Source organism: Balaenoptera borealis, assembly GCF_965194805.1.
Source record: "Balaenoptera borealis genome assembly, chromosome: 13".
Taxonomy (NCBI): Eukaryota; Metazoa; Chordata; class Mammalia; order Artiodactyla; family Balaenopteridae; genus Balaenoptera; species Balaenoptera borealis.
The window spans coordinates 49,269,172-49,293,739 of NC_138870.1; the positions used below are offsets into that span (position 1 = coordinate 49,269,172).

The 24,568-nt window shown below is 42.2% G+C and overlaps 1 protein-coding gene and 2 long non-coding RNA genes across 9 annotated transcripts in view; 1 reads left to right on the forward strand and 2 right to left on the reverse strand.

The window, feature by feature from the left end:
- Positions 1-23,934, reverse strand: part of LRIG3 (leucine rich repeats and immunoglobulin like domains 3) — an 83,008-nt gene extending 59,074 nt beyond the window's left edge. For 2 of the 7 annotated variants that reach the window (XM_082351196.1, XM_082351197.1), the window contains exons 1-3: positions 23,420-23,934; positions 17,534-17,605; positions 17,255-17,329 (exon numbers count right to left, since the gene is read on the reverse strand). In XM_082351196.1, the coding sequence (XP_082207322.1) occupies positions 17,255-17,329; positions 17,534-17,605; positions 23,420-23,655 (383 nt within the window). In that variant the 5' untranslated portion in view covers positions 23,656-23,934. Of the gene's footprint in view, positions 1-15,054; positions 15,167-17,254; positions 17,330-17,533; positions 17,606-23,419 lie in introns of those variants that run through there. The other 5 variants (XM_082351195.1, XM_082351198.1, XM_082351194.1 and 2 more) reach the window with 3 other exon arrangements.
- Positions 1-24,568, reverse strand: part of LOC309609599 — a 387,652-nt gene that overhangs the window by 286,391 nt on the left and 76,693 nt on the right. The gene's annotated exons all lie outside the window — the stretch shown is intronic.
- The window catches only part of LOC309609593, a 475,588-nt gene continuing 475,117 nt past the window's right edge, over positions 24,098-24,568 (forward strand). The window contains exon 1 of the long non-coding RNA XR_014233497.1: positions 24,098-24,222. This is a non-coding gene — a long non-coding RNA (uncharacterized lncRNA). The remainder of the gene's footprint in view (positions 24,223-24,568) is intronic.

The following is a 24,568-nucleotide window of genomic DNA, read 5'->3' on the forward strand; positions in this document are numbered from 1 at the left end:
AGTGCTCAGTTATAAACGGCGCCTGTACAGTGCGTCTTTGTCAGCACTTCTTCCCAGCACAAAAATCCCTTACAACTGCCAGGATAATGGTCCCTGTATCACAAAATTTTAACTCTGTTCTAATGGAACTGAACTAAGTCCAAATACCAGTTTCATATTAGCTCTCAGACTAACTGGCAAATAACCACCTAATATGTACAAGTTTAAAAAAAAACTTGCCTTATGTCAAACAAGAAGGGTTTAAAAAAAAGACAACTACCTTAAAAAACTAGATTAAAAAACCTTTTTATCACCTAAAACCCTCAAAATAAACATACTTCATAATAGAGTGGGTTACAAGTAACCACTTCTAGGAGACAAAGATTCAATTCAACTCTGGCTTCAATTTTTCTCCAATTATGGATAAATGCCAAATTTGATGAACATATTAAAGCACTGCAGTTAGTTAATATTTTTGGCAGGAAATGTGCAATCCTTCAACAAAAAACAAAACAAAACAAAACAAGCTATCTTTTTCCATTACTTAAGTTAATGTGGAAATGTCATCTTTCCATTGTTCAAAAATCTGTACTCTGAGCATAAGAGGGCGTTTCAGCCTTGTGCAAATCCATCGTAAGGACCACGAATATTTTGGTCATCTATGTTTGTTGATAGTACAAGGCGTTCCATGGTCAAATCATTGCTGAGGTCAAGGCGTTCCATGGTCAAATCATTGCTGAGGTCAACCAGTCCCTTACAGACAAACACAGACTTGGGGGCCTGGTCAGCTGGAATGCAGATGGTTCCCTCAGGCTTCTCAGAGGCCATGGGAATAACAGGAGGCCTAGGTATGTCAGCCTTGGCTTCTCAGGTCCAACAATAATGGTTTCACTTCGTCGCTAATTTCACCTTTCAGCCTTTGCCAAATACCTTTAAGCAGAAGCAAACCCGACTTATGATATTTACATGATGATATTTGCTCTGAGAGTCCTGAAGATCTGACAACGAACAAGATGGATATGGTCCCTGACCTCACAGCACTGAAATTCTAGTGGGGGAGAACAGGCAGGCAAAAGGGAGTGGCCACCAGAGGGATAAGTGGAAGAAGAAAGGACAGTCTCCTAAAAAGTGATGGGAGGGGTGTGGGCATCAGCCAAACTTCCCGTGGCAAGGAGAAGGCTAGAGTTCCAAGCAGAAGCAAGTGAGAGCAAGGCAAGGCTTCTTTCCCTTGAGGAAATGAGTGGACACTGGAGAAAGAGGAAGTTGAGGAGTGAGGTGCTGGGAGGAGAAGAGAGTGGGTCAAGTGGGACCCTGTAAGCCATGTTGGGCATTTGGCCTTTGTCTCAAGATCAAGTAGAGGGAGGAGGACAGAGGATTTCGAACGGTGGGGTGACGATATTCGATGTGCATTTTGGAAAGACTGCTCTGGCAGCAGTGGGGAGAAAGACTGGGTGGGGCACAGGCAAGAGGAAGGACAGAGGACAGAGGAGGGATGGAGGGATAATGGCGACGGTCTGCCTGGACACCTGTTTTGGGGGTGAAGCACCGTTCTTCCGCTGGTTTCCAGGGCACAGGCCGTGCTTTCCCCCTCCCCTGACATACAGGCTCAGGTTTCCAGCTCTGCAGCCTCTGGACACTGGGACCCAGTTCAGCACTACTGGAGTTCCCATCCACACTACTCACTACCCCTGTGATCTGTCCGCTTATACGAGAGGCCCTCTAAAGCAGGAGGTCCCCTTCGAAAGCAGAGTAGGGTCCTCTCTTGCTCAGGTTTGAGAAGCTACTGACCAGAATAGCCCAGTTCTGGCATTTTCATGTCTGTAATCACCAGGAACATGGACAAATGTGTTATTCTTATATATAAGAAATGTGTGCATTTGTTCTGATACTCGGAACACTTGTAATAAATGTAAACCCGAACTAGATTAATAACAGTAAAATATAATCTATGAGGTTATTGACCACTTGGTACGATGATGATTGGTTCTTTTTGACTCACTGTGATCTCCAGAAAGCATGAGAGTCTCAAAAGAACTTCATGCACACCTAAGTGGATATAAATGGTATGAGTTTATTTCTGGAGTCGGAGAAGAGAGTCCCAGAGTGGAATATTCTTTGTGAGGAACCGGAATATCAGGTTTTTTCACACTGGAATTCCTGAAACCAATTAAAGTGTAGCTTCTTGGTGAATAAGAAATCTCTGTCAATAGTTTCAGGTGTCTCCTACCTACTGCACAACATAAAGGCAGCTGAAGGCTTTGCAGCTTGATGTGTAAAGACGTGCAAACTTGGCTATTTAGAGAAGGTATGCACGTGTGGCATTTTCCTTTTAGAGAGGGTATGTGCAGTGAAATTTAATCTGAAACCATTTTTTTAACATGTTGCAATGCCCCCCTTTCTTAGAATGCATTACTCTGACCACATCCCTGAAATCCAATTCAGTTACTGCAGCCAACAAATTGCTGAATCCGTGCTCACTCTGTACAACCATAGAGCAAGCACATTAACGGTACTGGTTGGGACAGTTGGCCTGGCCCCAAGGAAATACTGATTTCTATATATAAATTGTAAGCAACTGGTTTAACACCATTTATAAAGGTATTACAAGTTGTTAAAGAAAACACGACATTTTGCAAACACATTAAAGATCACTTATATTTCCAACAATAACTCCTCTCCCCTCCCTACCCCCCTTCCCCACCAAAAAAAAAGCTTCCTTGAAAACTACCTTGGCTGGAATAACTAACACCCCATAAGATTAGGCTTCTTTTAGCAGAGAGACTTAGCAAGCAAAGAACCTCTCCCATGCAGATAAAAATAAACTGTCTCTGCTCATCTTTTTTTTTTTCTAAAAAGATAATTAAGAAGTTTCATTAAAAGAACACATGTTTAGACCGGTCCACTGGTCCTGTGGCATCAAAGGATAAAGCCAACTGAGGAAGCTTCTGCAAGGAGAAAGATTCTTGATGAAGAAGCAGTGATATTAAGCAGCAAAGGAGCCACGGTAAGGAGCAAAGAATCCGTTCTTTCAGCTAAAAGTCAGGTCAACATAAAATATAATTATCTTTTGGATTGTGAACATGATAAAGTTGCCCACAATGTTTTAAAATACAGAGATCCTTCAATAATCAGAGCCCTAGTTATGTGCCAATTATAATACATGTAAGCTTGAAAAAAGACATAGAAGTAGGAAACTCATTTACACCACATAAAAAACAACCTGTTTTGATCACCAAATAGAAATTCTATTTAGTCCTTTTATGTAAACAGAAATTTAAGGGCAGGTCCTAGAAGACAACAGGATCCTAAATAAGACACTTACTGAACAATTATTTTAATCTGAAATAACTGAATTACATACAATAAAAATTAACTCTACTTTTATTTAGTAAAATTTAAAAAATTTTCCCTACCTCTCTTTGGAGGCAGGGTCTTCCACAGCCATTTTCACAGGTCAAACCACTGCTATGGTTAAGCTGTGAGTTTGAGTCTCCCCTTAAGTTTGTGATTTACTTGTGATTGAAGAAAATCTCTGATTCGTATTTGGTTCCCCAAACTCAGGATTAAATGAATGGATTCAAGATGCTGAAGTGACCAAATAGTCTTAATTAGTCTTGAAACTCTAGATCAAGCTTTAGATTGGCCCGTAAGGATGTACCTCCACGGTGGTTCAAGATGCATACAACCATCAGAAAGTGGTATGACCACCACAGCTGCCAGCCAGAAAAAGTAAACATAAAACTGGGATTCCATACGTCAATCAACCTGTTAAAAGTAGGATCTCTTGGAAGCAGCAGTTCATACCACAGCTCCCCAGCAAGTAGATTTTGATTCTGTTCCCAGTTGTGTGTCTTGTTCTACCATACTTTGTAAACCTTGATTTTCTCAATGTCAGTGGGAGGAAATGGAAGGAAATGTCCTCTTCCAGCTCTAAGGAGTTGTGGATTTGGATGACAATTCAGCAAATGACCAGATGTGCTACAGAGGCTTCACATAATCATCATATAAAACTGCAGCCTCTTACAGATCCTGGCCTCACTTTTGGGGGATTTCTTTCCTAGGGGAGTCCCACTGCCTGGCGGCCCAGTCTTCCTAGGTTTACTCCCTCATTTTCCTGGGGCATATCCTCCATGAGCTTTCTAAGAAACCATCTGTAGAGGTGCTTTTCTTTTTTTCATACTTGGAAATGTCTTTATGGGATTGACAGTTGGGCGTGTACCGAGTTGAGATTAGAAACCATGTTCCTTAGGGTTTTGAAGACTGTTTTACCCTATCACAACACTCAAGGATGCAAGTTTGAGGAGTCAGCGGCCATTCTGCTTCTCAACTCCAGTGTTTCTTAAATTGCAACAGGCATCAGAACTGGGGGTGGGGGGCTTCTTGGAGCACAGATCGCTGAGTCACACACTCAGGGTTTCCGTTTCAGTAGGCCTGGGTGCGACCTGAGAATCTGCATTTCTGCCAAGTTCCCAGGTGATGCTGATGCGGTGAGGCTCACACTGGGGAGAACCACTATTTATCCTTACAGGTGACCTGCTGTGTATTTTATTTTTCCTCCTCTCAGAGCTTCTCTTTAACCCCAATGTTCTAAAAGAGCACAGTAATGTCCCTCGGTGTAGGTCTTTTTTTTTTTTTTTTTCCATTTGCTGGCACTCAGTAGGGTCTTTCAACCTAGAAATGTGTGTTCCGTGGCTCTGGGCAATTTTTTTGCCTCTTTGATAATTTCCTCTTTTCTATTTCCATAGATGTCTCTTCATGGAATTCCAATTAGATTTCCAAGTTGATCCTCTAATTTTCTTATCTTTTCCTCTCCAGTTTTCCATCTTTTGATTCTTCTTTCTGAGAGTTTTTCACTGTCTTCCAACACTTCTATTACCTTTTTAAAGTGTCTGTTATTATTTTATATATATATATTGTTGTTGTGGTTGTTTTGGCTGCATTGGGTCTTTGTTGCTGCGCACGGGCTTTTCTCTAGTTGCAGCGAGCGGGGGCTGGGCTACTCTTCGTTGTGGTGCGCGGGCTTCTCATTGCAGTCGCTTCTCTTGTTGTGAAGCACGAGCTCTAGGCGTGCAGGCTCAGTAGTTGTGGCACGTGGGCTCAGTAGTTGTGGCGCACGGGCTTAGCTGCTCTGCGGCATGTGGGATCTTCCTGGACCAGGGATCGAACCTGTGTCCCCTGCACCGTCAGGCAGATTTTTAACCACTGCGCCACCAGGGAAGTCCCTGTTATTATATTTTTAACTTTTAAGAGTCCCTTTCTTATTTTCTGAAATATTCCTTTTTATTATTATTATTTACTACTCTTTTCTTATTTTGTGGATATAACATCTCTCTTCTCTCTGGAGATATTAAGTTGTTTTGAAGTTCCCTTCTCCTTCCATTGTCTCTGGTTCCCTCTTCCTATGTATTTCAGACTCTGACTTTATTCTTACAAACCCTTTCAAGAGACAGTGATCACTGGCTATCCACTCATATTTAGTAAAAATCAGCCCCGGAAAGCTTGCTGAGGGCTGTGAGGTAAGGACTTGCTGACTGGTGACTCTCACCACAGGTGGTCTGTTTCACGATGGATCCACAGGCACCTGTCTGATCACTCAGATCCTCCAACCTCCAGGCTGGTGGGGATAAGCTTGACTGCTAGTGTCTGGGAAGGTGAACAGGAACATAAGCTGAGGGGAGAACTGTCACCCTCCTATTCAGATCAGACTTAATTTCCCTGACTGCAGAAGATGCTGCCCTCAATCCCCATCCCTTGCCCAGCTGGGCCTGTGCCCCAAATTCCAGAGACTTCGTTTCAACTCTCTAGAGAGTAAACTTCTAGTTTTCTGCCTCCATCAAGGGAGGGTCGGTCACTGGGCCTTAAGTTTTGGAGGGGGAACCTGGAGGTCTGCTTCTTATAAAAGAGTTTTCACCAATCCCCCATTTTCAGTCCTACTCTGCATCCCTATCTTTACCGACTTTGAATTCCTGAAGCATCCTGAGCTTCTGCAGCAAAAAAGCGTTTGCTTCTTTTGGGATTCACTCCACTCTCTCTAAATCATTTACAACTTGTGTGCTTGCTTGAAAGATTTTAATGAAATCTTTCATTCGGACTGTCTCCTCTCCTGTTTTCTCTTTGTTCCTGTCGGTGTGCACTTTAGTCCTTTATTTTCATTTTAAGGGGGTTCTAGGATGGAGCAGAGTGAAACAAATGTGCTCAGTCCACCATGCCTGATAGGACGTCTTTAATGGGAATCTGATCAGTGAATAAGACCAGTTTTTCTCTAAAAACCTTCCCTCACAAAAGTTATTGTAATTTTTTAAATTGAAACATCATTCAACTTAGATAGTTTAACAAAAAATTAGCCTATGTAAATTTTACCTTAAGATGACACTATGAACCAGAAAACATGGCATCATTATTCTGAACCTCAAATTAATAAACAGTTCTCATACAGGGGATTAATCCTGTATGAACACATCAGGCTAAATTAATGTCATTTTATTTTTCTGATGTGGTCCACAGACCAGTGGACTAGGAACATCACGAACACAGAATGTCCTGATCTCACCAAGTACTTAACTTGTCCTTGTGAATAAGACACAGAACATGCGGTGGTGATGATCACATAGACGAGTGAGTCTGCATCCCTAGTCTTTATTCAGAGACTGGCATGGACCTTTAGGGAAGATGCTAAGTGGCCTGCTACTGAGGCTGCCTGTGGCCTTGTGCTGTCAACGTTTGTATGAATATGAATAGAGATGTGAATAATCAAGTGCAACTCATCCGTTAGATGATATGATCCCAAACCTCATCCGTTAGATGATATGATCCCAAACCTCTCAATATACTAAAGTGATGGTCTAGAAGCAACTAGAGAAATTAAGCTGGGGAAAGGCAGTGTTTTTAATTTTTAATCAATCATTTAAAAAGGCCTATTTGGAAGCAATTCGTGCGAGAATGACAATAGACTTGGGGGTTTCAGCTGACCGCAACTTGGTATGTGCCCATAATACAACATGGTCCTTAAAAAGCTAATATAATGTTATGCTTCATTAACATCCCATATTCTGGTCAAGAGACACAGTCCACCATATTCTGCATTAGACCACATCTCAATATCTTGCTCTGGGCACTGGAGTTTAGTGTCATGCTAAAGGACGAGGGTGACAGGAGGACTTTCAGAGTCTAGACCTGCACTGTCCAGCATAATAGCCACCGGCCACATGTGGCTCTTTAAATTTAAACGAAATTTAAAACTTAATTCCTCCATCACACCAGCCACATTTCACGTGTTCAATCCCCATGTGTCCAGCGGCTACCTCCGTGGACTGCACACATTTCCATTATCGCAGAAAGCACTACTGGACCGCACTGGTCTAGACCCCACATCGTACAGAAAATGGGAACTGGAACTTGAGCCAGGAGAAGAGAAAGCTTTAAGAAGACCTTACAGGTTAAGACTTGTCAGTATTATGTTATGATGCAGAAAATAGACTGAAGTTGTTCTCCCCGGTGCACAGACCTAGGACGATAGGCAGAAACTGCAGAAAGGCAGAGCCCAGCTTAACAAATAAAGAATCCCAGCAATCAGAACTATTCCAAATGGAACAGCACCTCACCCAGGAGTGAGCTTTTGTCCCCGGAAGGGCTCAAGGGGAGGTTGCATAACCTCCCTTCAGTGAGAAATATCTCTTCCAATTCAAAGTTACAAGGATTGCATGCAGACACTCAAAACTAACAAGACATGGGTTCTGACCAGTTATATAATATAGTAAACCATTTCTAATTCCCTTCACCCTTTTGTTGATACTTGTATGAGGATAGAGGTGAGGAAGTGAAAGCAAGACTGACAGGAGGAGGAGAATAAGAGAAAAGAGGGATTTATACGATGAACTGATGAGAGTCCTGATTCTGTAAACATGCATTCATCTTTAAAGAGTACTGCCCTCTATTCCCAGGCCAATATCTTATGCAGGATGACATGGCCATTGGTGATGAAGTACAAAAGCATCTTATTTTTTTCAAAAAAAATTATGCTCGTTTTGATTCTAACGCTGTATGTTCGTTTTGTTATAAAAAATTTAAAATGGTTTGTGCATTGTAAAACTGACAGTCCAAGAATGTATACCATGTTTATCCTGTGCTGAATGGTACGTGCAGTGAATATTACCTTAATATTTCATGTTGCCTTCAGCCTCACTCTAGAGACTGCTCTATCCAGCAGCTGAAGCTTTCTGGAGAGGAAGGGAGACAGCCAGGAAGGTGACTTTAAGTGCTAGAAAGGAGGTGCTAATATTTATAACTGTCTTTTCTTTCATGTTTTGAATTTAGTACTTAAGCAACTTGCAGCCAGACAGAAAAGGGGAGGTGTTGGTTAGAGCCCTGTTTCATTGTTCTGTTCTCTCTAACCAACAACTAGAGCCCATACCTCTAGGCTATGGAGGACAGCACAGACAGTAAAAGAAGGGAGAGAAGGAGGAAAAGTAACTAGGCCAGGACAGAGACACATGTTGAATCTTGCCTCCCAGTCATGAAAAGCAACTGCTGTAACATTATTGTTTTGTCTGTCTTGGAAGCACAAGCCTCACAAGCAGAGAGAAGTCTCTGGCAGGAGCTGTATTTGATACTTCAAAGCAGCCAACAAAAGGCTAACGTGAAGTTGAGGGAAAGGATGAGAAAATGCTGTAGGTTCAGGATAAACACTGGTAATACAGGACTTCTTGTGGCAAGTTATACGGGAAGGTCAAGTTCGAGGGACTGTGGGTCAATTTTATGGGCTCCAAGAGCCATCGTTGAAGAAAGGTGCCCAATGGGTCACCAAGTCAAATCTAAGAATGTTGCCACCTTGGAACAAAGTTTTGTTAATGAAAACAATTTTAAGTGTGTACAGAGAGGCAGGAACAAAAAGGTTAACTGACTAGTCTCTTCTGCAATTAACCATGTATTAATTTGGACTGGGAAACTGACTCAGTCATTCATTTAGCGAACATGGACTGAGTGGCCACCATATGCCAGGCGCTGAGTTACATGACAGGGTTACAACGGGGACAAAAACAGACATGATCTCAGCTTTTATAAAGTTTCATTCTGGTGGTGGAAGTGGACATTAAAGAATCACAAATATACAACTGAAAATGAGATTGCATTTATGATAACAACATAGACATTGTAAATAAAGGAAATATGAAAATGTGTTAAGTCTGACTTAGCAAAAGCTGGGGGAGGGTGAGTACTCCAGGCAAAGGGACTGGAGGCAGGAACAAGCTGGCACATTCCTAGAAATGAGGAATGATTCTAGAGAAGGCTAACAGGAAAGGAGGACTCAGGTCACACAGAGAATTGTCTATCTTGAGAAGGATTTTTGCTCCTGATCTAAGAGCAATGGGAAATTCCTGAAGGGTTTAAAGAGCCATGACACGATCACAAATTTATGTTTCAAATACAGCCACTGTAACTTGAGAATTCAAAAACCTAGCAAATGTGTATTTTGGGGACCAGTTTATGATTAAATGTGAAGGTAAACTTAGAGAGTATTACACATACGGCTCTGTGTACAGTAAGCTCTCTTATGTGCAAATCACATATAAACATTTTAAAATCCAAGAAAAGATTGCAACTTATCATATTAAGGTGTTTATGTGTTTGTTCTGTAAGACTTGGGCTTCATGAGCTTACTGCTATTAAACACAGTAATGTCTGGCTTGCTTGTACTGGTGAAGGTGGTGGCCCTCGAATGCAATGTCCTTCACATATGAAGACACTAGTCCATTTATCCTCATCTGTAGAGCACACAGTTGGGGATGAATTTTTCAGTTAAGGTGGTCAAATTCCTTGGGCTCATCTACACCCACATGTGGGTAAAGATGGGATACCGTTTGTGTCCACTTCATCAGAACCCTGATTCCCCAGAAACTTAAGTTCTCATTTTGAGTGAAGCGTCTCCCTAATTTCCTTAATTTACATGATAAACTGGTGACTGCTTTTCAAATACTGATTTATATAGGCTTTGGTTTAAAAAAAAAAACTTTGTTTTTACCTTTGAGCTTTACCTCATGGTTATAAAATTACTTAGCTCTACCATCACTTGAGAACATATAAAAATGCTTGCCTTTCCCACATGCAGCTTTATTTCTGAGCTGTGAGCTATTAAAATAACAATGCATTTTAAAAGTTATAAGCAGAATTTGGTGAATCATTTAAATACATTCTGTGCCAAGCAACCAGGCAATAGCCTCTTAAGTCTCCCAAACTGATTTTTCATTAGTCTGATTTGGGGACTGTAATGAGAACGCATGCTTCTGGATGGAATTCCCACTTGACATGGTGCTGGGTTCAGCACACAGATAACAGAACACTGCAGATCTGACTTCTAGTCATTAGTTCGACTCTACTCCTTTCAGCATACAGGAGCCCACGCTCACATGACTCCCACGCCATGGCCAATTTCCTTTTGTGGGAAAAGGTGTGGCCCTAACATACAGCAAGGCTCAGAGCACAGAACAGTTCTAAAGGTGGATGGATAACAGGTATTTGGCAAGTCATAACTGTTAATTATCAAAGTCACATTACTGAGTGGTCTATGGCACTTGACTTTGAATATGAGCACTGTTTAATGACTACTTGAGAAAAAGGAGAGAAGCAGATTTGGTGCTTAATTGAAATGTAGTTATTTCATTCCTCTGCTTAAAAAAAAGTCAATTCCTCCCCCAAAACCTGTAAAACACCTAAGCTGATCCCTGTCAGTGTAACCAAATCTCCTTCCCAGTCTAGACCTCACTCACCCTCTCACTCTACACACATTGAAAGGACAGCCCTCCTCTGCTTCCCTGTGTTATCCAGGGCATCTCCTCCTTGGAGTATCTCTTTATTCTTTATTGTCTGTCTGCCCATTATATTTATTCAAAGCCCCTGGAAGGCAGAGGCCAAGTGCTACTTTTCTTCGTTCTCCAGCAATCAGCACATAGTAGGTGGTGTTTTGGGGGCACTTTAAACAGCTCCAAATCCACCTTATAGTTATATAAACCCTCAGGCTAAAAACGGTGTTCATTTATTAATTATAATTGAGTGCTCACTGATTTTTTTGGAACTATTTGAAGAGAGCAAAAGTTCTCCTGAAAACTCACCCCAAATGACAAGTTCTTCCTTCCTCCCTCATCTACTGCCACCAGGATAATGTTTCTAAATCCTGCCCTCCTCCTGTGACCCTCCTGTTCGAGAATCCACTGTGCACCCCCCCAAGTCTCTGTGCCTCCCCCCAGCCCACTGCAACTGTATCAGCAGCAGCTGCGGTCGCTCACGCCATCCGGAGCCCTTTCATGTACAATATGCCATTTGATCCTTCACCGGGACCATATGAGATAGACGGGCAGACATCTTACACTGTTCCTACAGATAAACAAAGCAGAGTTCATTAGCTCTGCCTGAGGTCAGACAGGTCATTAGCGTGAAACAAAACAAAAACCTGGGGGCCCCATTTCCAGCTCAGGTCTCTCTACTTCCGCACAAGGGCCCGAGATCTCTCATCTGCTCAGATATTTAATGAGAACCTCTTATGTGCCAGAGACTGGATTGGGCTCCTGAGGCGACAGAGAGCTCAGTAAGACACGAGTCCAACCCTGGAGTGAGAGGTATGACAAATGCCATGGGAGAACCACAGGTACTGCGCATGTAGGAGTTTCAAAACTGAAGAAAGAAAGGTCACCACCCTTCTCCAAATTCTACAATGACTACTGTTCACGCTCCAGCAATTGCTAATACTCCCTACTACCCAGGATTGTTCTCCGTAGCATATAAATCAGATCAGACCTCTGATGGAAGGCAGGACTCTCATACCTTCCTGCATCCCCAAAGCATCTCCCATGATGTGATGGTGCTACATCTCAGGCAGAATCAGGGTCTAAAGCCCATGGAGGGGGGAAGATCATCTATCATTGATACACCCTTGAAAAACCCTTAAAACACCAGCAAAGGTTTTTTATGCACACATGTGTTCTCTTTCTCTCTCTCAATGATTCCTGTAGGGCCAGTTTTTCCTTTGGTGTTAGGACAGGTCAATTTCGTGTTTTGTTGTTGTTGTTGTTTTGTATTTTGAATTTTTAGTTCAGGACCTGATGCAGTAGTTCCCATGAACATTGGGCACAGGGGCTAGGAAATATATCTATCTCTGAAGACCAAAGTCATCCTCGGTTGTCTGAGATATACAAACTTCAAAAGGCAAATGGGAAAGGGGGCTTTTATTTCCTGCATACTTTCATTTCACACACACTCCAGGGCATGTGCTCGCTGGGTAGAATGGTGAGCTAAATCCTTTTGCTACTTAAATTACTTCTCTTGTGTTCTTCCTTTCTTTCTTTTAATTATTAGTATTGCTGTTACTATAATTTTTTATTTTGTTTATTGCCAAGCATGCACAGCTGAACACAGGTTAAGACATAGGTAGGCATTTTCTCCACTGTAAATTTTTAGCCTCTTCTATAGACTAAGTCTCTAGGAGGAGATCTGTCTGAATAACATTAAATGCATGTGGTTGTTCCATAAATAGTCCTTAATTCAATTCATATACTAATTAAGCACCGATGGTATGCCATATAACCTGCATTAAGTACTAGGGAAAACAAGAGTCAGCCCCAGAGGCCTCATAGTAGGGGAGAAAAATATGAACAAAATCATCTCATGGCCATGTAACAGTTGGATATACAAGGCAAGATGGGCCTGGACAAGGCAGGGGAGGCTTACGGAGATGAGCCCCACCCCCAGGATGCTCCTCATGACTTTGTCCCTCACCTGCAGGCCCTAATTCAAGTGCCACATTCCCAGTGAGCCCCTCCCCTCAGCCCCATTTAAAACTGTAAACTGCTCCCCCTCTTCCACCACACATACTCCTATACCTCCTCTCTCCCTAGCACTTAGTTCCTTCTGATCACACCTCTTTTTTTTTTTTTTTTGGGCTGTGTTAGGTCTTTAGTTGCGGCACGCGGGATCTTCATTGCAGTGCGCAGGCTTCTCTATAGTTGTGGCGCACGGGCTCCAGAGTGCGTGGGCTCTGTAGTTTGCTGCACGCGGGCTCTACAGTTGAGGCGCACGGGCTTAGTTGTCCCGCAGCATGTGGGATCTTAGTTCCCCGACCAGGGATCAAACCTGCGTCCCCTGCATTGGAAGGCGGATTCTTAACCACTGGACCACCGGAGAAGTCCCATCTCTTATTTATTTTACTCTCCGTCTTTTTCCTTCCATGAGAAGGTCAGCCCCACGAAGGCAGGGATTTCTGTCTGTTTTGTTCATTGTTGAACTTTGGCCTTAGAATAGCACCAAACACATAGCAGGATTTGTTAAGTCTTCAAAAAGCAGCCTTCCTGACCATCCTAAAGGGCAGCCGACCGAGCTCTCTATCCCTTCGCTCTCCTTTCTTTTCCTTCACAGTCATTATCAAGAACTGAAGTTATCCTTTCTTTTAAAGTTTGTTTACTTATTTTTCTCTCGCCCCTCACACGGATAGAAGCTTCACAATAAGAGGGAGTTTTTTGTCTGCATTGTTCATTGTGGTGTCCCCAGCACTCTAAACAGAACCTGGCACGGTTTGTTTCTTTGACAAATTTTCCTTGAGTGAATGACCATCATCCCCATGCCTGTGGCTCATGTCCACTGACCACTCAGCCTATGCCAGGCAGGTTTCACTATATTCTCTCTCCCAATCCTCACAACAACCTGATGAGGTGTGTGCTATTATTATTCTCATTTTACACAGTAGGAAGCACAGACAGACTGTACCTTGCCCAAGGGCACAAACTACCAAAGAGAAGAGCCAGCTATTAACGGCAAGCCATCCAACTCGAGCTTTGCTTTTAATCACTGTTCTACTGACTCGACGGAAGCTGCACTGTGGGACAACAGGGCCACCATCGCATCAGGTCTACTGTGGGGGCTTCCTCATTATCTGGCCCCTCTAAGCCCCCTCCTGCCACTGCCAGGCCATTCTCCACACTAAAGCCAGAATGACATTTTCCAATAGCAAAACTAATCACTTCACTCTGCTTTAAATCTCTTCAATGGCGGTGGAGCATACCTGTTGGGGTCCCACCGGCAAAAGTGATCAGTATTTGTAATAACCTCTCTAGAAGGATGACACTGTCATCTCTGAAAAAATGACGGGTTATGAAGAAAAGGATGGACTTGGGAGAAATGCTCTACCTTCGAGATAATAACGAGAAAAGGCTTATCTGGTTATGACAAATTGGCCTCTTAAGTAATTCAGAAATATGTATGTAATATCTGATCAGAATCTCAAGTAGATGTGTTAAAATGGATTTACTTGGGCCCCACCCAAACACATTAATTCAGAATCTCTAGGGATGGGGTCAGGAAATCTACATTTTAACCAGTAATCTAGGTATCCCTTTGACATTCCTTCACGTAAACCTTTTCAAGTCTAAGATACCAGGCAAAGCACCTGCACATTGGACGATACCATATAAACGATCAGTGTCAAGACAAGACCCAACTAGCTCTATTTTATGACCAATAAGGCCTCCTGTTCAACAGTAACGTTACATAACTTATGGATTCAAACCTGCCCTAACTCAGGTTACAGATTTCAAAAATGTCCAATGTTGGGCAGCTCATGCAACATGCAAGAAGCCAGAACTATCACATCTGGTAAAATCAACTCGCTTATGCCAGGTCAACAGTTTAAGTATAAGACATGTTCATTCCAAAAATTATTCCACTTCTTCCCTTAAAATATACCACCATCCTGCCATGTGTGGCTAGGAAATTAAGAAAAATAAACACAAAGCACAAACCATGTTTTGCCCAGAGCGTGCCAGTTGACTTCTGAGCTACTGCTGTGTGGGATTCAAAGGAAAGCAAATCTATTCAGGTCTTTTACCTCCTGAAAGTTCCCAAGGCCAGAGATGAGCTTTGTTAATGGGGAAGTTGAATGCTCATCCAACCTTCATTCCAAGATGCTGGCATTTTACCAGGCTTCCCTGACATTATCAGAACTGGTCCCTAAGTGAATTCATCTCTGGCCGTGGGTGACAACTGACCTAATATTAGTTGTTGGCTCCTGCAGCTGAGAGAAGAGGAGGGTCTCACCAGGTACAGTCTTCCCTGCATCTAGGCCATCCAGCTGGCAGGGGCCCTCACCGCACAGAGCAGCAACGGTACAAAAAAAAAAATCTTGACAGAAGTCAAATAGTCTCGGGAACTACTTGGAAAGATATGGGATTTAATTGTGGTGCTACAGCAAATTTCTAATCTGAGCCATGTTATGTGGTTTAACAATTTTTTTGTTTTTGAAATTTCAGAAATGCATTTAAGTACTGACTTTTGGCTCTGGTTATTTTCAAGTGCTTCTATATAAACAAAAACAGTCTACCCTACACAAGACAGAAATTAACAGTGCTTTAGAAACAATGACTATGTATTACGAAATCCAAAGAAGCCTACAGAAGAAACAAAACATTTACAGAAAAGGACAGCCAGAGAAGTAAATTTTTCAAGATATTTCATAGATATAAAAACAATTTTTACTATGCACATGGAATTAGCAGGCCTGTGACATAAATTACTCTTTGGAGAGTCTATGTGATCTAGGTAATAAATAGGATCTATCATTATGTAAGAGGAACAAAGCAATCCCTGGTTAGATGTACTACGACAAATTAAGGGGAAAAAAGTGAGATTATTCGAGTTTAGTAAAGTTTATTCAGCACTCACTAAAGTGAAACACAAACAAAAATATGGAGAAGAGTTCAGATATTGAAGGTTTCTAGTTTTCTAATTACAAACTACAGCTTTAAAGTGTAAAAATCACTAGGTTATTTACTTCTGATCAAACTTTCTAATTTCCTTACAAGTTCTTACGCTTTCACCTCTATACCATGCCAAAGTGAAGATTGTTTTCCTCATCCCACCCAGATTCCAAAACTCCACTGCAGACCCTCTCAGCCATGAATCACGCAGTGACCCTCAAGACCCCCTGAACATGCTGACAGTATCTGCCAATACACAGGACAAGGACAGCAGGGCAAGGAAGTGGCATTCCCTGGGATTTAAATAGGCCTCAGCGGTCAAATGAGAATAGCTAAAGATGTTAAAGATACCAAAAGCAGTATTCCATTCAGACTCCAAAATTTTAACCAATTGGGAAAGCCAAAACAGGTATTAATGCTAGCATAAAAACCCTTTTTAAATTCAGTGCTTATTTGTCAAATACCAACTGCGTTTTCTTTTATTCCTTTCTGTTTCTGATCTTTGGAAAAACCACATCAGTATCAAATGTCACTTAGTTCTCATTCAAACAGAGGAAAGCAGACACAGCGGCTGTACCCGTGACTTAGCTGACCTGGGCCCTCAGTAAAAACAAACCTCTATAAATCACCAGATGTAAGCAATCGGGTAGTGATCACTGTAATTAATTGAACAGCTTTCCTGAAATTTACTGTACAATTTCAACCCTCCTAACACCTTTCCCAGATATAACTAACAATGGTGCTTTTTTTCTTAAGTTGTTTAAAGGAGGAAAACATTTTAAACTTCAGTGGCTGAAATATATTTTTAAATTATTCAAGATTAAGGTGGTAGACTATTTAATTTTAGAAGTCAAACCATGCTCATTCTAAATGCTGTCTTTAAGGGCCAAAAGTTAAAATTATTCCAAAACATCTCCACTGCATGAATATAAACACGTGATCTGCCCTAATAATACACAAAATTTAACACAATTTTACTCTCATTTGAAAACTCAGAACTGCAAAATAACATGCAATGATATTTCTAACTTCAAGGACCTACTGAATTTTAACTGTATCAAGTCGATATTTTGATTTGATGTTTCTGGACCTTGATTTCCACTGCAGGCACCACACTTAACAGAGGATAAAAGAGGATAAAAGAGGATACCTCCATGCTTCATTACCAACTCCATTTCTCCTCCCCAAATAACTCTGGTCACTCTCCACTAGGAACTATGTAATACCGAATCCACAGATCCCATGCCAACCATTGAGTGATACCAGAATTTAAGTCTCAGTCCACCATAATCAAATACATGTCCCTGTGGGGTGAAGGCAGCTTCTCTGAGTCTTGAAGGCCACAGCAGCAATAACAGTATAGTGTAAAGTGTTCTTGTTATGATACTTAAAATTTAGGAGCGAGAGAGAGGCTAGGAAACAAGTCAACCAGTTTAAAGGAAGCTTATTTTGCTTGTAAGATCTGTTCTCTAGCCCATATAGAACTGTTCCCCCCCGGTCTCTGCAAACATACATTCAAAACCCTCCTAACGTTCACTTACAAGGAGAGAAGTGTAATATTTGCTGAGGCTGGCCCTAGATTTGGAATGGTCTCCAATTCATTGTTGTTCAGTTTCCTATAAGTGCCAAAAAAAAAAAGAGAGAGAGAAGCAGATTATGCAATCTGTAATCCACAGAGGTGAAAACTTTATAAAATTAAAGATCCCTCCCAAGTTAAAAGTTTTAAATAATTCACTGTAACCCAAACTTTCTTTACAATTAAATACTGTGATGGGTAGTACATTTGATTCAAACCTCAAGCAGAAAATAGCTGAACTCACACTTCTCGAAGGCTGTGAAGGTGGCTCATGGAACTTGCCTTGATGAAAGACAATCTGTTGTGACTTAAGTCCCTATGAAAAAACAAAAATAAAATTATAAGTAGTTTCCAAAAATCACTAATAGTGCTTAATGATGTGCAAGACAGAGTGGATTTATGAACTCTCTCTCGACGCTAGCGACAGCATAAGAAATAATTGGCCCACCCTGCCCATAAACGAGAGGGCAAACTCCAAAATACAAACTCTGAGGACAAAGTTAGTTCAGGAGGCTGGCAGATTCAAATGCTCCAAGCCCGCAAATGTTTTAGGAGATGGTTTTTGGTCCAGGGTGAACAGATCTTTTGTTAACTGGTTGTTTTGTTTCACCCTCCCCATCCACTACCAACTCCTCACTTCCAACTTGATATGATGAAGTCATAGCTTATGAAAAGTGGTTAATTAGTCAGGTGGCTGAAACTAAAACCTCTAAAGAAACCTTTTTATTATCACAAAACTAAGCATCAGAGTCCTTATTACAGTCAAACAAAGTAGAAATTCCTTTTCACACATATTTGTTTCCCTGGGTTAAGGCACCAAATTATTTAAAGTACTGCTGTGTGTGTGTGTGTGTGTGTGTGTGTGTGTGTGTGTAAGGCACCAAATTATTTAAAGTACTGCTGTGTGTGTGTGTGTGTGTGTGTGTGTGTGTGTGTGTGGAGCAGGTAGGAAACAACCCAAACTCTCTGCTTTCCTGAATTCTCCAAATCTCAATATCTCAATATAATGTATAATTTAAACCACATCAACCACCTAACAAAGTTAAGGAGACTGTTCAGAAATCCGTGATCAGATTTCTTTTCAATTATTAAAACAAACCTGCTTCTAACTCAGAGACTCAATATAACTCAGTAACCACTTCCATAGGACATCAACCGAACTCCTACGTATGCAGTATTCTAGGCTAGGACGTCAGCTCAGCATTGAGGATGAAAATGTGAAACAAAATCCGGCAAATACTTGGTTATATTGGTCAAAACACTGACTAAGTGCCTTCAAACTGGTCTAAGGAAAATGAAATGGCTGAACAGCTACTGAAAACCCGGCTGCCAAACAGGGTGGCTGAAAGCTCTCCCACTGCAAGAGGCATACCCACCCTTCCTAGATTAATTCCTTCAGTGTTTAAAAGTGAAGATTTTTGAATAACCAAAGTTAGAAATAACCAGACTTGATTGGAGAAAAGCAGGAACCATTTGCTATATATTAATACATAAGCATGCCTCCCGCAACAACAAAAGAAAAGGCAGAGAAATCACATCCAGAGACGCACAGTGTTACTCTGTGCACATCCATTAGGGTAACAATTAGAAATCAGAGATCCTGTCAGTCTTTGAATTTTTGTTTTGACAATAAACCTGGATTTCTCTAGTTCACCTAAAAGGAAAAAAAAAAATTTTGCAAAAGGTTTTATTTGAAACATGTTTGCCTAAAGACCTACCAGACAGTAACAGACATGAGCAGATTTGTTCCGGTAGAGTTATAACATGAAAAAAAATCTGGCACAGTCTTTAAACTATAAAAATCCTGCAATTACAACCACTGCCGTGCATGCTCCCCACGCTGGAACCAGACACTTTCCCTCACGGCCCAGCTCGCATCCATCTGGAGTTCATCAAGGAAACCATGGGCCCCACGGCTCACGTTAGGATTCAGACAAAACCTGTGTGCTTTTAGCACCCCAGACAGTCACAGATTTCCCACAGGCTCTAAAAAACAACCGTGGAAAAGAGGGCTTCACCTGGGAGGTAGCCTGAATCAACAGAAAGGCTCATTTGGACCCACTCAACTAAAGAACGTTGCACTAAGCCTACAACTGCATCCCCTATTGTTTCAAGTGTTCAGTGGAAAGGGGGCACCCATCTGGCATTTCCAGCTCACACAGGTGATTTTCTTTTTGATTAGAAAAAACGAAAATTCCACTTTTCATTTCATTTTAAGGATTATTTCTCAGGGCAATCCCGTGAGGAAAAATAAATAAATAAAAAGATTGCGTGCTTTAACTTTTTTTTTTTTTTTTTTTTTTCTGACCAGTAACAGGATGAAATCTCCAACAAAAGACCTGTAAAATGAGAAACTGTGCCTTCAGAGAACAGGGCACATGCTGGGGACCCCTCACTTCTGATCCAGAAGCAGGAGCTGGCAACCTTAAATATTTCAGTTACTGTGACACACTTCCATTCCAGAGCTGCGTGTACTATTAAAACCACATTATATGGGGGAGAAAAAAAAAATCACCCCTGAAGTGACTTTTACTGCTAAATACTTAAAGCCATGAAACTTTTAATGTACCTAAATTTAGATTTAATACAGTTTATGTTTCAGAAATGATTAAAGGATGCCACATTTTCCTAAGTCTCCTTGTATTGTTTTTCATGGCTAGACCATTAAAAACAAATTCAACTTGTACAATGTCGATGTTTTCTTAAACCCCATTACATTCAATAAGGAAGGCAGATTCTTTGTTTTTAGAGTTCCAGTAATGAACATCTTCCTCAGAAACCTTTCCTAAAAAACTTTTTGTAATGAGGTTAATAAATGGGAAAGGTGGCGAGGCAAGGAGGTGTGAACTATTTACCCAAAACTCAGCTGGCCAAACACGTGCAAACCAAACTCTACACAATAGAGAGAAGTCTCTTTTCCTGCATATTAGCAAGCGAATAAATATATATGGAAAATAATTAATATACAACATTTGGTTCCAGCTCTCATTTTCTTCCTTTTAGCATTTGGAAATCTGACTTCCAAGTCAAATTTTAAAATGCAAATCCAGCACAGCTTCTTAATCAATCCCACTGGGGCCTGCAGAGCTGCTAATTCAGCAGAAATCTGGAAAGCTGAAAAACAAAAAGCCAAGCTGTAGCTGTTTTAAGACACTGATCCAAAGTGACTCATAAATCAGCCTGCTATGTTCAAGTTTTAGTCTGGAAAATATAGAAAAACAGCTGTGAAAACCATAAGGACTAATACCCCTAACCCGAGCCCCAATTTTGGTACGAACCAGAGGATTTATAACAGGCAGACACTAAAGAAGCCACACCAGCAGAAAGTACCTTTCAGACTTTTTTTTGCCTGAGCCCAGCTAACTCAAAGCTTTCTATGTGAGAAGACAAATAGTTCTGAAATTCCATTGAGATTTTAATAATACTTGAAACTCTTCTTGATAATTGGGCAACTTTTCCCTCTTTTGGCTAAGTAAACATATTCTAACTAGCACTCCTCTTTGGGTTCCCAACTCTTTGTAAGCACACACTCTAGATGTAAATTCAAGTCTGCTTTTAAAGGCAGTTGTAAGGAACGCTGCAAATAGTGACTGTTTTAAGAGCCACTTTCATGAAAGGATTAAAAGTTCCTTTTTGAAAAGAGAACTAACTACAATATGACTATTTTACAGGTCAAACAATTCAACTTTTCACACATGGGATTCCTATGGCCATAAATTACAACTGAATAAACTGGAAAGAAATACATACACACGTGCATTAAATAGATTAAGTTTTTAACTTACCAATTCAACAAATGAAACAAAAGCTAGACACCAAACTTTTTCTGAAGAGGGCTCTCATGAAGTACTCCTAAGGAGAACTTTTACTTTCTTAATTACCTGAGGAAAAGGAAGTTAAGATATGGGGAAGAACAATATGCATTTTTCTACTTATTTCTGAACTCTGGAAACAGTCTACTTAAAAGCTTTTCAAATTATGTAAAATTTAAGAAGCAGCTATCTTATGCCTCCTGCTCCAAATACCAAGTTAAAGAGAAGTTAAAGCTCAGTTCCACGTATTTTTCTGCTCCTTTCAAAGGTGGAGAAAGGAGACCTCCAGAGCTTCAGGCACAAACAAAAGAAACATTTACAATAAAGAATTTGGACCACATGGTTTGGTGACAACTACAAAGTCACACAAGTACAAGAATGACAGAGCTGTCCAATGAGTGATCACAGCAGGGTTTCTGACAACAGGCGTAGTGCTTATTTGTACAAGTGGAACTTATTTTCGCATACATTTAAGGAATGTGGACTTGTATTAAGACAATTTACTGCTGGCGGAAATGTAATTAAAGATTGTGCTAACCAAATAAACTGTAATTTGTTGTTAGTGTGCCACCAAATTATCTGCAAAACAAAATCCTAATTAGGTCAGCTACTTTTAAGACAATGTTTGAATAGGTATCAAACCCCTTTTGGTTTAACTCAACTTCTAATCAAGAGCAATACAGTTGTGTTTTTTTTAAGACATCCAATTTTTAAAAGAGACATTCATTCACACACACACAAAAATATACTGCACACTGGCATGATCCGATAGGCCACTTAACATTGAGAAACTACTGAATAATAAGTTAGATCTGGTGAATGATTCGAGCATTTCTAAACACACCCCAGGAAGCACTGTATTCTTTCTCTTTCTCATCCCTCTATTATTCATACATGTTCACCTCCAGTCATTCAAATGTTCAGTTCCATATGATGTCAATAGAGCCATTCACATCTCATGAATAAGGCAACATGACCTCCGCAAGAGGCAATTGAACAGAATTAGCCACAACTAATTGAAAGTCTTCCTGCTTTAGGTTAAAGCCCTTATCTCCTTCTTCAATTGTAATAAAAACTACTAAACAAGACATCCCATGATAAGAGATTACATATCAATCTAAAACTCTCTACTTCTACTTTTTTTTTTTATTAAACTAAGGCATATTAACACAAAGAACATGCTTTTGATGGTCCACAATTCTACAATTCACAAATAAAGACTTTGATGAGCACAGTGATTTAAAAACACAATTTCTTAAACTACCTGACCAAACTTCCTACCACTATTATTTGGATGTTAGGACAGTCGACTAGAGTTGTTTCCAGAGTTTCAAATTTCCACTGCAATTCTGCTACAGCCAAATCTAAGGATTAAGGAAGGACTGCACTTTTGTTATTTTAACAGGATAGCTACTTTAAAAAAAAAGAAACACAAGTTTTGACTGTTTACATTTTGCACCAATCTTCCAATTTTAACAAAACGAGAGTGGGAGAGAATAAGATGACATTTGGACCTAAACTACATTTTCTTCCTCGTTCTGGCAGTTGGCAGTGATTTCAGGTTTTCAGACTCCACAACTAGCATCCAAACACTTGCATAACAGCACCCAGCGCTCTCTCCTAAACCTTCTGGACCTGCTGAGAAGCTACAGAAATCACGCTCTCGGTTCTGGAACAGCTCTCGTTCCTTCCCTTCCTTATCCATTGATCACTCTTGCCAACTTCTTACAGTTTGGTCGAAGAGGGGAATTTACTAACGCGAAATTAAGCCCAGGGTAAAGAACAACAAAAAGATGTCCACCACAGCTTGGACAGTGACCGAACTCTGTAGAGGGGGCTTCCCAAACGAAAGGAGCGCGTTCGATTACTAGTTGGGAACACGAAAAGTGGCATGAACCTGTTAGAAACTATTGAGCCCCGGGATCATCCTCTCAAAGTGAGAACTGCGACCTCGGCGGCAGCAGGTTGCCAACTCTCCCGCCCCGGCCTGGCAGGGCGCGCATCTGAGCCCCCTTGGCGAGCTCCAGGTGCAGGACGTCGATTCTGCCCCTGGGAGTAGTCAGCGGCTGCATCCCCTCGCCCACCTGCGGCCGGGTGGGGCGCACTCAGGGCCCACCTGCGCGGCCCGCCAGGCGCTGGGGGATGGAGGGAGACTGAGGCCCGGTCGGCTCCTTTTCCATCTCCGCGGAGGGCCGCTGGAGGCCTGGGCCAAGAGGAGGTGCCCTGGAAAAGGCTGCTGCGCGCCGAGCATCCTGGCCCCTCGCCCGCAGTCCCGAATCTCGAGTGGCTCCCCCTCCGCCCTCAGGATGAATACTTACAGCCGAGCGACCCAGGGCGGGAGCGGCTCGGGCAGACGCGACAGCCGCTGGCGACTGCAGTCCAGGAGGTCCCCGAGGCAGCGGCACGGAACGAGGCACCGGTGCTCTGCGCCGACCCCAGAAGGCGGCCCCAGGGCCCCGCGGCCGCCGCCCTCGGCCGGGCCCGCGCATCCCAGCACCGCGCACAGCAGCAATCCCAGAGCCGCCGCGGGTGCGCGGAGCCTCGGCGCGCCCATCGCGGTCCTGCAGGCTCTCGCTCTGACCCGGGCTCCGCGCCGGCGCGCGCTCGGGGCCCGGCACCAACTTCCAGTCGGGAGTGGACGCCCGCGCTCGGGGCCGTGTGCGCGCGCCCTCCTCTAACGCTCCCAGGTAAACCCCTTTCTTTTAGTCCTGGCAGTAAAGCTCTTTCATGCCCCGGGGAAGCGAGAGGGAAACCGAAAAAAACGGCCAGCTGCGGCAGAGTTGCAGTGTGAGCAGCGTCCGCGCGCCAAGGCCTCTCCTCGCCCGCAAAAGAAACTTTTTCGCCTCCTCCCCGCGGCGGAGCGCCAAGTCCCCGCGCGGCGGAGCCGAGGGGCGGGGCTGCCAAGGCCCGCGCGAGCCCATTGGCCTGCCGGGCGCTTCGTCCCCGTGGCCACGTGACAATAACAAGGCTCCCGCCCCGGGTCGGAGCGCTGAGAAAGCGGAGCTGAGATTGTAGGAAATTCCGAGTTACATTTTCCAGCCTCTCGGGCCAGAAGTCTCCACTACGTCCTGGGAAACATATATCAAATGGAGCTGAGGAGAAAAAGGGAGTGAGCAACCAAGTGAGCAAATATTAGGCCAGCTCTCGGAGTTGGAGGTATTTGGGGGCACTTCAGGGGAGTAAAGTTAGTTCTGTTATGAGGAAACCTTGCGTTCCAAATTTTAAAATAAGTATAAATTATTCTACTATTCACAGAGGAAACAATGGTTTAAATAAAAATATAGTTTTTTTTTTAACATTAACACTGTTCGCGTTTTTTCCGTATGTCAGCTCCAAAAGTAAAAAGAATAATAAAATGAAAAAGTCATGGTGTTGGAAAGGGTATATTGAGTTACAAATAGCCAGCGTTAGTGCATTGGATAGAGCTGGGAGGAAATTATGGGAAATGACCTTCTAATATACCGCGA